General features: G+C 36.3%; 1 protein-coding gene across 1 annotated transcript; it reads left to right on the top strand.

Annotated features, from left to right (window-relative positions):
- Positions 1 to 2,265: 2,265 nt before the first annotated feature.
- Positions 2,266 to 3,237, top strand: LOC103212076 (olfactory receptor 4K3). Its single transcript, XM_007958076.2, has one exon. The coding sequence runs from the start codon at positions 2,290 to 2,292 to the stop codon at positions 3,235 to 3,237; it is 948 nt and encodes a 315-aa protein (XP_007956267.1). The 5' UTR covers positions 2,266 to 2,289.
- The last annotated feature ends 8,826 nt before the right edge of the window (positions 3,238 to 12,063 follow it).

Genomic DNA, 12,063 nt, shown 5'->3' on the forward strand with positions numbered 1-12,063 from the left:
ATATATATTTATATGTTTCACTGATTTTCCTTCTCCAAATAGAGTAGATCTGCCAGTACTGAGGATAAGGCTAGCAGACTAACAAGAAGATTAGTAGCTCAAACCCACAAGCCGCTCCATGGCAGGAAGTTGAGGCAATCTACTTCCATAAAGATTGCAGCCTTGGAAGCCCAATGGGGGTCACTAGGAGTCAGAACCCACTCAATGGCAGTGGGTATTTTTGGTTTACATAACCAAGCCTGAAACACCACCCAACAAAACATAAATGAGAATATGTATTTTTCAATGCTGTCAAAAAGTACAAGGTCATTTTTTTTGTCTTTTTATAAGAAATCTACAATTCACTGTTCTTTGTGAATATTAATATTTTTCTTATCAGTGCTGTGTGATCCAAGATAAGATGATTCCTTACATCTTCCTTACCCTACCACATCAACGCCCTGCACATAAAGAAGTCAGGACATTTTGAGATCCAAGTATAATTCTGGCCAAACCCAACTTTAATGTTTTAATAACTCCCACTGCAGCCTGATTTTTTTTTTTTTTTAAATTCCCCAAGCAACAGCTGGTCTTTTTCAGGCTATGAAATTCACTGATTCAATTCATCATCAATACAAATGTTATAAATACAATGGTCCCCAAAACAATGAGCCTCCTTTGCCCAGAAATCAGACATAGGATTGATTTAAGATCAGTATGGAGCTGTTGCCACTACTTCCAAGCATTAGTTGAGTATTGGAACACAAGTATGTATGTGGAAAGGACCTTAAAAACAGCCAAATCAACTCACTCACTTTAGGTATGAAGATTCTGAGGCACCAATTGATTAAATAAGTTACCAAAAATCTTATACCTAGCCCAAGATTTGAATCCACATTTTCTGAGTCAAAGCTCATTGCTATTTCTGCTACACTCATCTAAGTTACAGCTGTGCTGGAGACATCTTTTTAATATCAGGTATGTGGGTGAAGAATCTAATAATGTAAAAGTTTCTGGGATGGGTAAAGTCAGAATAATAATATGTAATCAACTAAAGGGAAAAGACGCCAAACTTCAGAACAAAAAGTCAGTGAGTAGTGGGTCATTGCTTATGTAAACTGGGTCTTGTCTTAGAACAATTTATTTATGATGCATGTTAATGACAGGGCTTTGAAAAAGAAAAGTTTTAATCTAGTAGCAAGATGAGAAGAGTTTTATCACAGATTTTAGGTATGCATCATTTTGATTAGGCTTCAATACACTTTGTAAAGTCTTTCTGATCTCAGTGAAAGCAGTTTCTTTAATAAGTCTGGTTGTAATTGTGGAAACTAGTTATGATACATAATTTCTCCTAGATTCACCATTACCGTCATCTTCCTCTATGTAAAACTGTCTCATATTTGTTCCACATGAATTTTGGAAACAGAGGAATCTCCTATTTCAAATTCCTTTGAGAAAAAAAATAATAAACTATAATATTCAGCACTTTAAAAATATCTGGTTTCAGCAAGTATGGTACCCAACAGAACCTTTCTATTTAAAATATATATGAAATAGTATGAAGTCTTGAAGCTCATCATATTCACCAGCCTTTTTAAAAATGAATGACCTTGGTGTTCAGGACAAGAGTCATTCAGAATGCCTGCCTGACTCTGAAATGAAGAGCTAAGAATGGGAGGCTATTTCATTTATACTCTGAACAAACGATTAAAAAGCTGAAATAAGTGATATTCCTCTGTAGCCATTTCCCATCCTGTCATGTTCTGTTTTCCTACCCACTCAGGAAACCACCTCAGAAGCCCAATGAGGGTCACTATGAGTCAGAATTGACTCAATGTCAGGGAGACAAGTGACCACAGCCCACATTTATTTCCATGATTATATTTCCACTAATAATCAGACATGACTCTCAAACATATCTCCCTCCAGTCTTGCACTATCATGATGTTCCCTTCCCCTTTAAAACCTGTAGCAGCTAGCTGTGAGATTTATAAAGTATTTCATAAACTGAGTACATAGTCTAATAGCTTAATTTGTATTATTTTTGTTTATATTTCCATTTTAATTGTAAGACAGTTCTAAGTCAAAAGAATTAACTTTTAATTCAATCATTTGAAGTATTTGGAAAGACCATTGGGGGTAATATGTGACTACTTTAAGTAGGGCAAGGATGCAATAGGGAACTCTCTGGTGGTGAATGTCACCAAAAACATTCTGCGCAGAAAATCTCACTTTGAGTTTGATCACTGTATTTTCTCCTAGTTCTCCTCCCATCTGGAATCGTCAGAGTCCCTCCAGAGATCAAAGTAAATGGCTTGGAGCAATCAGTCAGTTGTGACTGAATTCATACTACAAGGTCTGTCCAGCTCTTGGGAACTCCAGATCTTCTATTTCTTGTTTTTCTCCATAGTCTATGCAGCTACTGTGCTGGGGAACCTTCTTATTATGCTCACCATAGTGTCAGAGCCACGCCTGCACTCCCCCATGTACTTTCTGCTGGGTAATCTGTCCTTCATTGATATGTCTCTGGCCTCTTTTGCCACCCCCAAAATGATTGCAGACTTCCTCAGTGAGTACAAAGCCATTTCTTTTGAAGGCTGCATCACCCAGATATTCTTCCTGCATCTCTTAGGGGGTGCTGAGATTGTCTTGCTGATCTCCATGTCCTTCGATAGGTATGTTGCTATATGTAAGCCTCTGCGTTACTTAACCATCATGAGTCGTAGAATGTGTGTTGGGTTTGTAGCACTTTCCTGGATTGTTGGTGTCTTCCATGCTATGAGTCAGTTAGCATTTACTGTGAATCTGCCCTTCTGTGGACCCAATGAAGTGGACAGCTTCTTTTGCGACCTCCCATTGGTGATTAAACTAGCCTGTGTTGACACCTACATTCTGGGGGTCTTTATGATCTCAACCAGTGGCATGATTGCCCTGGTGTGCTTCATCCTCTTGGTGATCTCCTACACCATCATTCTGGTCACTGTTCGGCAGCGCTCCTCTGAAGGGTCCTCCAAAGCCCTCTCCACTTGCAGTGCACATTTTACTGTTGTGACCCTTTTCTTTGGCCCATGCATTTTCATCTATGTGTGGCCTTTCACAAATTTCCCAATAGACAAAGTGCTCTCAGTATTTTATACCATCTTCACTCCCCTTTTGAATCCAGTGATCTATACCCTTAGAAATAAAGATGTCAAGGATTCCATGAGGAAACTGAGTAGCCATATCTTTAAGTCTAGCAAGACTGATAACATCCCTTAATTTTCCTCATACAAAAATAAGTACTTGTTCAGCATTTACTTAACCTCAGTCAGTTGGTCAGCATAATTTCCTATTTTAGGAAATTAATATTAGTCAAGGCAGAACTATTTCTGTACTCAACCTTAGCAGTCACTAAATTCTGTTCACATTTAATCAATCCTCACTTAACATTTACTACAAATTATCAAACCCATACTTAATAATTTAGTCCACATTTTAGAGTAACTCTTATCCGATACAAACATTGATTTGCATGTTCCTCTCTTCAAAGCATTCATGAGTTTGTTTTGTGTGTGTGTGTGTGTGTGTGTGGCATATCTAAATATAATAAAACATTAGTCCTTTTAACATGCTTCCCATGTATCACTTAGTGACATCAATCATGTTTATCATGTTGTTAAACCATCACAATTATCTATTCCAAATTTTGTTCATCTCTCTCAAAAGAAGCTCAGTGTCCCCTCAGCAACGAGTCTCCCATTCTTCTCCCTCCTGCTTGCCCCTCATAGCCACTAATAAACTCTGGCCTCTACCTAGGAAATATATAGAATAAACAACTGTAAAAATACATTATATGCTTTAAAAAAAAAAAAAAAGATTCTCTCCTGTCCTTTGAAATACTCTCTAAGAAAGGAAGAAAGTACAAAAGCACTGGCACCTAGCGTAGTAGCCTATACACTGGAGAAGTGATGAAGTTGTGTAACTGACAACAGTGCCAGTGGATGGACTTCTCTAGTTCAAAAGACAAAAGACAATGAAGGACTCTTGGTAAGTGAAAATATTTGCCATTTGGTATTTTTGTAATCTGTCTTTAGGAAGAATAAAAATTTATCTTATTTATCTTTATTCTCTGAGTTTACTAGAGTGTATTACACAGTTTTAAAGCAGTAATTCCAAGAAAATTCTAATGCTCTTATACATGCATCAAAGGTGCCAAGGATCCTAGAGTCATGTGCAAAAAGTCCAACCCATAATACCATCCTAAAGAAGAGGAAATTAAGGCATGGACACATAGTAGCTTTTTCTAGATTGTGTTTGTTAGAGACAGAATCAATGTCATTCCTCTAAAAATACAGATATTTATTTATTTTCTAAGTAGTAGTAAGTTATTTTGGTGCCATGATGTTTACCAAATAATTTTTTCAATCTAAAGCAAGTCTGTAAATAATAAGGTTCCAAATAACTGAGCTATTATTCCCAAGTTCAACAGTGCTTTACTTAAGGAACACAGGAACAGTGATCTTTCAACATATCTGATATAGTTAATTACTGAAATTTTTAGAAAATAAAAATCATCTAGTCAGATCTACTTATTTTAAAGATGAATAAACTGAGGACTAGAGAATAATGTGATTCTCCAAAGTTCATAAAGCTATTCAATGACAGTCTAGCCTAGAAGGTACCCTCATCTGTCTGCTCTCTGTTCTCTTTTTTCTCCTCTCCCTCCCCCCTCCAGGTTATCTTCAAGGCATTTTGGCAATTTTCATTCTGAGACCTACACACAGAAGAAAAATTTAATGCATAAACTGAATTACTGGGATTTGTAACCATTAATAGGAGCTCTGGTGGTAGCACAGTGCCTAAGGCACTTGACTGCTCACCAGAAGACTGGCAGTTCAAACCCAGCAGCCACTCCTCGGAAGGAAGGTTGGGCAATCCTAGTTCCGTAGTGATACTGCCTCGGAAACCCAAGGAGAGGTCGCTATGAGTCGGGGCCGACTCGACGGCAAACAACAACAACGTAACCATTAATAATTAGCCAATGGCCTGCATTGGCAAAGATTGTAAAATATCTGTGTAATATTTATATCACCTTAGCCTGAAAACAAAAATAATGGAAGTATAGATGAGTAGTTGATAAATAGATTTGAAGAAGGTAAATCGAAAAATATATGAATCTGTAAATGAATGGATAGGTGGATGTATAAGTGGGTGGATGGGTAAATTGGCAATAGAGATGGATAGACAAATATTTACCAGCTATAACTAAATGAATAAACAGTTTAGAATATTGATTCTATAGTTTGTATATCTGTATATCTAACCTGTATCAACTGTGCATTACACCTTTGTTACTTGTTTCAAATTATTTAAAAAGTTATTGGATTTCATAGAGTTGAAAATGTATAGTCTTAAATACGTTTCTCATGATGCAGTGCAAGCAGTCCAACTTACAAATGTGTTCAATGTTTACTGAGGAAATTTAATAATGAATTAATGTTAGTGAACAAAAATTAAAAGTTGTTTGGTTATTTATTTATATGACTCTCTGAATATTATTAAATGGTCCTTCCACCTTCTCAACACTGTTTATAAGACCGAGTCTTTCAGTTGGTTTGTAAATATTTCATTCTGACTATTAACATATGGGTGGCTGATCAGAGTATAGAATACAGTATTTTTTTTCTGTTTTGGGTTATTAATCGTATGTTGCATTTTAGCCTTTTCATATACACACTGCTAGAATGGTAATTAAATAAATGTCATGGGTTCCATTAGATTTGCATGTGCTCTGGAATAAGAGCATGCCACTTCCAAGCTTCAGGAATGCAGCATAGAAATGAACCCCAAAGAAAAAGTCTAAATATTTGGAGTAAGCATCAACCAAGTAAAATTTGAGATGACAACTATCCCAAACCCTATTCTAAGCCCACATTAATGGGGTCTTCTCCCTCCCTGCATCATACCCTCTATTGAAAATCTCTTCGTTCTAACCACAAGAAAGCAGCAGCCTAACAATGCATGCTAACTGTTCAGTGTGTCAAATGATATGTAGCAAATGATTTCAGGAAATATTGAGTCTAATTCCATGATGCTGTGTCTTCAATGGCAAGAATCATTTGTGTAATTAAAACTGTGTGGAGTGTGTTTCTAAAGAATCATTTGATTTCCTTTCACATTTTTTCTTCATTAATTAGTTGCATTTACCATTCTTCATTTACTTCCACTGAACTTAAACTATCTCACAAGTAGATCTTTAATAAATACAATGAGAAATAATTGTTGTATTAGAAAGAAGTCAACATACTTCCTATGATTCAAAACAATTCCATGTACACACAGCCCTTACCCAAAAAACCTTGTGATTTGTCGCAGACTGGATGAGCTTCAATCCCTGAGTCATCAGCACCGAGCCAGATTCCTGGTGTCAAAGTTCCGTTAGTTATACTGCTCTCCCAGTAGAAAAGTCCTGCTCTTCCTCAAAGAACTACTTTTCTTTGCTCCTCTCATAAGAAAAAAAATCTATAAATTCTCCTTCCATCTGTTGATATAGTTGTAAATTCATGAAGTTTTATTGTAGGATAATAACAAAGAAACAATTTGTTTGCATGCCAATTTTCCTGGTCAGTTATCACTTTTCCCCTCTCTATGTCCAGAACATCTATTTAAAAAGGATGTCACAATTTATGTTTCAAAAAACTCCAATAATTTTACAAACAAGACATGTACAGTTTTATTACATCATCCTTCAAGGTTTAGTTAAATCCTACTTCTTCAAAGGAGGCTTCTTTAACTCTTGTCTTGACCTCTCTTTAATTTTTTTCATACCCAGTGCTTCCTGCATCATTAATTTTAGACATTGTTTTCTGTTGTTATCTATTTCCTAAATCGGAGTCATTTTTGAGCAGAGACTTGTCCATGTGTTTTTGTTGCTGTTATTGGTATTGTTCATTTGTTTGCTAAATTGCTTATTTTTGTTTTTCAGTATCTGCCACAGCACTTGATTCAGGACACAGTTAAAAGTGGCAACAGTATGGTTTTAAAATTATGCATTACTGTAAAAACAAATACCTTTTCTGTATTCTTTTCTTTGATATTTCACAAATCATTGAGTGTAAACTATGATAGACATCATAGAAACATTGATGTGCAGAGAATTTCAGAGATAATAAAAATGACCCTGTCATATTCCACCATTAACTATCTATGCAACCTTGTGCAAATATCTGATTTGATTGGATTCTCTCTAGGGTCTGTTTAAGCACTTGTATTCTAGATTCCAGAGTTTCTGATTCCTAATCCATGTTGTAAGGAGGTCTGGTGGTGTAGTGGGTAAGGCATTTGGCCACTAATTTGAAGGTTTACTCATCACTCCTCCATGGGAGGAAAATGAGGTCATCTACTTCCATAAAGATTTACAGCCTTGAAACCCAGTGAGGGTCACTATGAGTCAGAATAAACTCAGTGGCAGTGGGTCTGTTTTTTTGTTGTTGTTGTTATTGTTGTTTGTTTGTTTGTTTTTATCTTTTGGTTTAATCTATGTTGTAATGTGGTCAATCAAGTATAAAACTTCCAAAAATAGATTCCTGGAAGGGGAACTGAGAAGACCAGGGATAATTCCCTGGGAGCAAATAAACCAAGCAAATAGGAAAAAGTAGGGAGGTAAGGCAAAAGGAAGCTGCCCTGGTTTCTACTGATATCTATGTTGTTATTGTTGTTGTTGTTATGTGTCGTCGAGTTCGACCTGACTCATAGTGACTCCTACTTGGGTTTCCGAGGCGATATCACTATGGAAGTAGACTGCCCAACCTTTCTTCCGAGGAGTGGCTGGGGGGTTTGAACCACCAGCCTTCCGGTTAGCAGTCAAGTGCCTTAGGCACTATGCTACCAGAGCTCCTACTGATAGCTATTGTTATGTGCCGTCAAGTCCAAACCGACTCATAGCGACCCCTCCTTGGGTTTCTGAGGCAGTATCACCATGGAAGTAGATTGCCCCATCTTCCTTCCGAGGAGTGGCTGGTGGGTTTGAACCACCAGCCTTCTGGTTAGCAGTCAAGTGCCTTAGGTATTAAACTACCAGAGCTCCTTATTGATATCTAAAGGACCATAAAAAACATGGAACCTCGTTTTGGATCTGTTAGCCTCAAAAACCCAGACACCATGCCTACATCTGAAATGCATTTACAGAAAAAGGAGGGATGCAGAGAGATTTTTCTCTTGCTTTCATTATGTTCTCTGTTTTCAAAAAGCCCCATAATTCCTTGCTATCTAACACAGAAAAGGGAAAAACTACCAAGAGATATGTTACGTATCCTGTGTTACAGCCGTCAGAAGTGTGGTAGAGAAGGAAACCAAGGAGACTCCATAGTTCTGTGAATTCAGAGTCTATAGGAAAAGGAACCTTGGTTTTATACCCTCAAGTGATCCTGGGGATCCAGAAGGACAATCATATGTCTATTCAATGGCCCTGAGCTTTGAGTAGAAATGTCCTGTGAAGTCTGTAAAGAGGTAGAGCAACAAACAACAAAATTCTCCAGAAATTAAACTGTACTAACTTTAACATTTAATATTCATGCATTATACTCCATCATAAAGGTTTATTGTATATTAATTAACTTAATTCAACAATCTTAAGTATATATAATTCTGTTGTTGTTGTTATTAGGTGCTGTGCATGTGACAGAGTAGAACTGTCTCATAGGCTTTTGGTAGCTGTAACCTTTATGGGAGCAGATTGCCAGGTCTTTCTCCTGAGAAATTACTGAGTATGTTCAAACCACCAACTTTTCAGTTAACTGCCTAGCACTGAATTATTGCATCACCATTATAGAGTTGCAGAAATCAACACATAAAATGATTAGGTAATTTGACTAAGATTACACTACTAATAAATTATGGATCCAGAAGTCAATCCAGTAATTTCATTCTTTCTTCCCTCTCCTTTTTTCCTCACATTTTATTTGTAATGTTTTAAAATAGATCATAGTCCCTACTTCAAAAATCAGAATAATATTACAAAATGTATAATGAAGAGAATGCCTCCCATACCTGGTCTCATTTCCCCTGTTCCTGTAGCACGGACATGCAAATTCACACACATACACACACACACCAATAAAAACAGCAGAAACTTCCTTATTAAAAACTTTTACTCTTTATGTGGCTTCTTTAATCAAATACAAGCAGATTCAAATACATACATTTTCCTCTTTTATTATTTGTATGTAGTATACTATTTACATTTCTAAACCTATCTTTTCTTTCTCTTTTTACTTAACAAAGTTTCTAGGAGATTTTTTCCATATCAGTACACAGACTTTCCTCAACTCTTTTATAGCTGCGTATACCTCCACTGCATGTTTTTATCATAATTTATTTAACTCATCTCTCATTGATGGATAATGGAATTATCTCCCATTTATTCTATTAAAACATTGCTCTAAGAAGTAACTGCAAGCATATTCATTCCTCAATTATACTGAGATATATTTCTCAAAGTATTTTTAAAATTGTGATATAGTAATATGTATGCTTTGTAGACACATTGAATAAGATCTCGTGCCAGTCTAATAGCTTAAATAATTTAAAAGTAGTAAGGACCTTTAATAACATTTTAAGATTTCAGCAACAATTTTTTGTTATAAAAATGTCTGTGATGACAAACCACACTTCCTGATAGTACTGTTTTGGTTTGTTGCCTGCATCCATAATGGAAATCAATGCTACATTTCATAAGACATTAGTAAAAATAAATACATATTTTTCTTTTTAAGTTCATTGTTGTTGTTGTTGTTATGTGCTGTCGAGTCAGACCCGACTCATAGCGACCCCTTCTTGGGTTTCCAAGGCAGTATCACTACGGAAGTAGATTGCCCCATCTTCCTTCCGGGGAGTGGCTGGTGGGTAGACCTACTGAATTCTATCCACAGACCTCTTGAGAATCTATCATCCTTAGGTTAAGAACCCACACTCTACACTTTTATCTGTTCACATTTATGTTTTAAGGGGATAGTTTTTATTATTTGGAGAGTGAGCAGATTGCAAGAGAAAAAGAATAAAGTGGTTATGTTTTTAGTTGCCATAGAGTTGACTCATGGTGACCCCATGTGTGCAGAGTGGAATTACATGGGGTTTTCAAAACCGTGTCCCTTTGGAAGCAGATCACCAGGCCTGTCTTCTGAGGCACATCTGGATGGTAGTCAAGTGCTTAATCATTTGTACCACCATGCTGCCCAGAGCAATAATGAAGTGGGGAGGCCAAGTAGCAGGTTGTGCAGTACTATACACTAAGCAGTAGTCTATGAACACACGCACATTAGCATGTTGCTCAGTAGCGCTCTTATTCAGTATAGACCACTTGGTCTCGGGAGGTAGCAGCTGAGATGGACAGATATAGATGGACTCAATATATAGTTGAGGAATAGGAGATACGGTAGAATAGTCAGGAGGACTCTAGTGGATATTATTGGGGGAGCAGGAGTGGACAGGAAAAAAAACATGGAGTCCAAATTGTGAGTGTGTTAATAGCTAAGAATCTACTCTGCTACATCCATTTTTCCTACTTTTATTCTTCTCTCCAATGTTTTCTCCTTGTACCTCTGTTTCCTCTTCCCTCTTTGATGATAAGGACACTACAATGAATCACCTACAGTACAGCCTACAGATGAGTTGAGAGAAGATTCAAGTACAGATGTGAATCATGTTCAGATATTGGGATAAGTAAAATGTTGAATTGTACATGTAGAAACTGTTGATTTGGTGTAAGTTTTGCCATGTATATTTTCAACAACAACAAAATAAATAAAATTTAAAAAAAAAAAAAGAAGAACTAGACTGACATGTTATAGTGATGCAGAAATCTTAACTGGTCTTAGTGAGTGGGAGCTCAGAGGGCAATTTGGGGCTTATCTGATACCCCTGGAATGGATTCTACCACCAGAAATGCCCAGGTAAATATTGCCTTCAAGCTTCAGAAATTTCTTTACCCAGATGAAATGTCTGACAGGATGCTATAATTCTCTGGTTCTAATTTTAAGTTTCCTAAATAGTACTTTCTACCATATCTCCAACTCAATAATTTCCCTGTATTTTCACAGATCTGGACAAAATTGTTCTGTCCACACTTAAAACTGGTTTATTAGTGTGTTCTACATAATGGGAATAAATAGTAATTATCACCATTCTAAGGAGGCCTAGTGGCACAGTGGTTAAGCACTCAACTGATAACCAAATCTCAGTGGTTGGAACTTAGAACCTACCAGCCACCAGGAAGGAAAAGAAGGCAGTATCCACCTGTAAAGATTAGTGTCTTGGAAACCTTATAGGGAAGTTTTACCTTGTCCTACAGGGTCTCTATAAGTCTCAATCAACTGGTCTGCAGTGGGTTTGGTTTTCTGGTTATTACCATATATTTCCAAGTGAGTGCTTTTTTACATAAATACCATTTCATAAGAATTTAAAGCATTCCATTAAAATACTTTGAAAGGGGAAAAGTAAAAGAAAAAACACATGCTCAATATGTCATCTTCTTTTAACCATATATATTTTATTTTAAAATGTCTTTGTGATCAAATGAGGCACAGATCTATTGAACATTTTGTAGTTACCATTTTTCTCCTTTGATGCAATCTTTTAATATATTGAAAGTTACAATGAATGAGAAATTCCCAACATATAATACTTCTTTTCAAAAATACAGGCATACAAAGATAACATTAAATACAGAAATATATCAAAACTAATAGTAACTGTATTACAGAATTAAACCACACCCTTTAAGTTCACAAAAGAACTTCTATTTCCATTCCACCCCACTGCAATTTCACACATATGAACACAACAGTAACAATAACAATAATATTATTATTAGCTAGTATCCATCCAATCCTCATTGAGTGCCAAGCACTGCTAAATAAGTTAAATGTATTGTTGTTAATTTTCACAATATTCTTAGCAGTTACAGACCATAATCACATAAATGAAGATACTGAGTCTTAGAAGCATTTGAAATCTTGCTCAAAGTTTGCACACCAAAAAAGTGGTGTGACTGGAATTCAGACTTACAACATATTGTTGTTGTTGTTGTTATGTGCATTTATACCCTCA

This window comes from Orycteropus afer, unplaced genomic scaffold (assembly GCF_000298275.1).
Source record: "Orycteropus afer afer isolate SDZICR_OR568_19922 unplaced genomic scaffold, OryAfe1.0 scaffold00844, whole genome shotgun sequence".
Lineage (NCBI taxonomy): Eukaryota > Metazoa > Chordata > Mammalia > Tubulidentata > Orycteropodidae > Orycteropus > Orycteropus afer.

Coding starts and splice junctions, on each gene's coding strand:
- LOC103212076 (XM_007958076.2), top strand. CDS start 2,290: ATGGCTTGGAGCAATCAGTCAGTTGTGACTGAATTCATACTACAAGGT.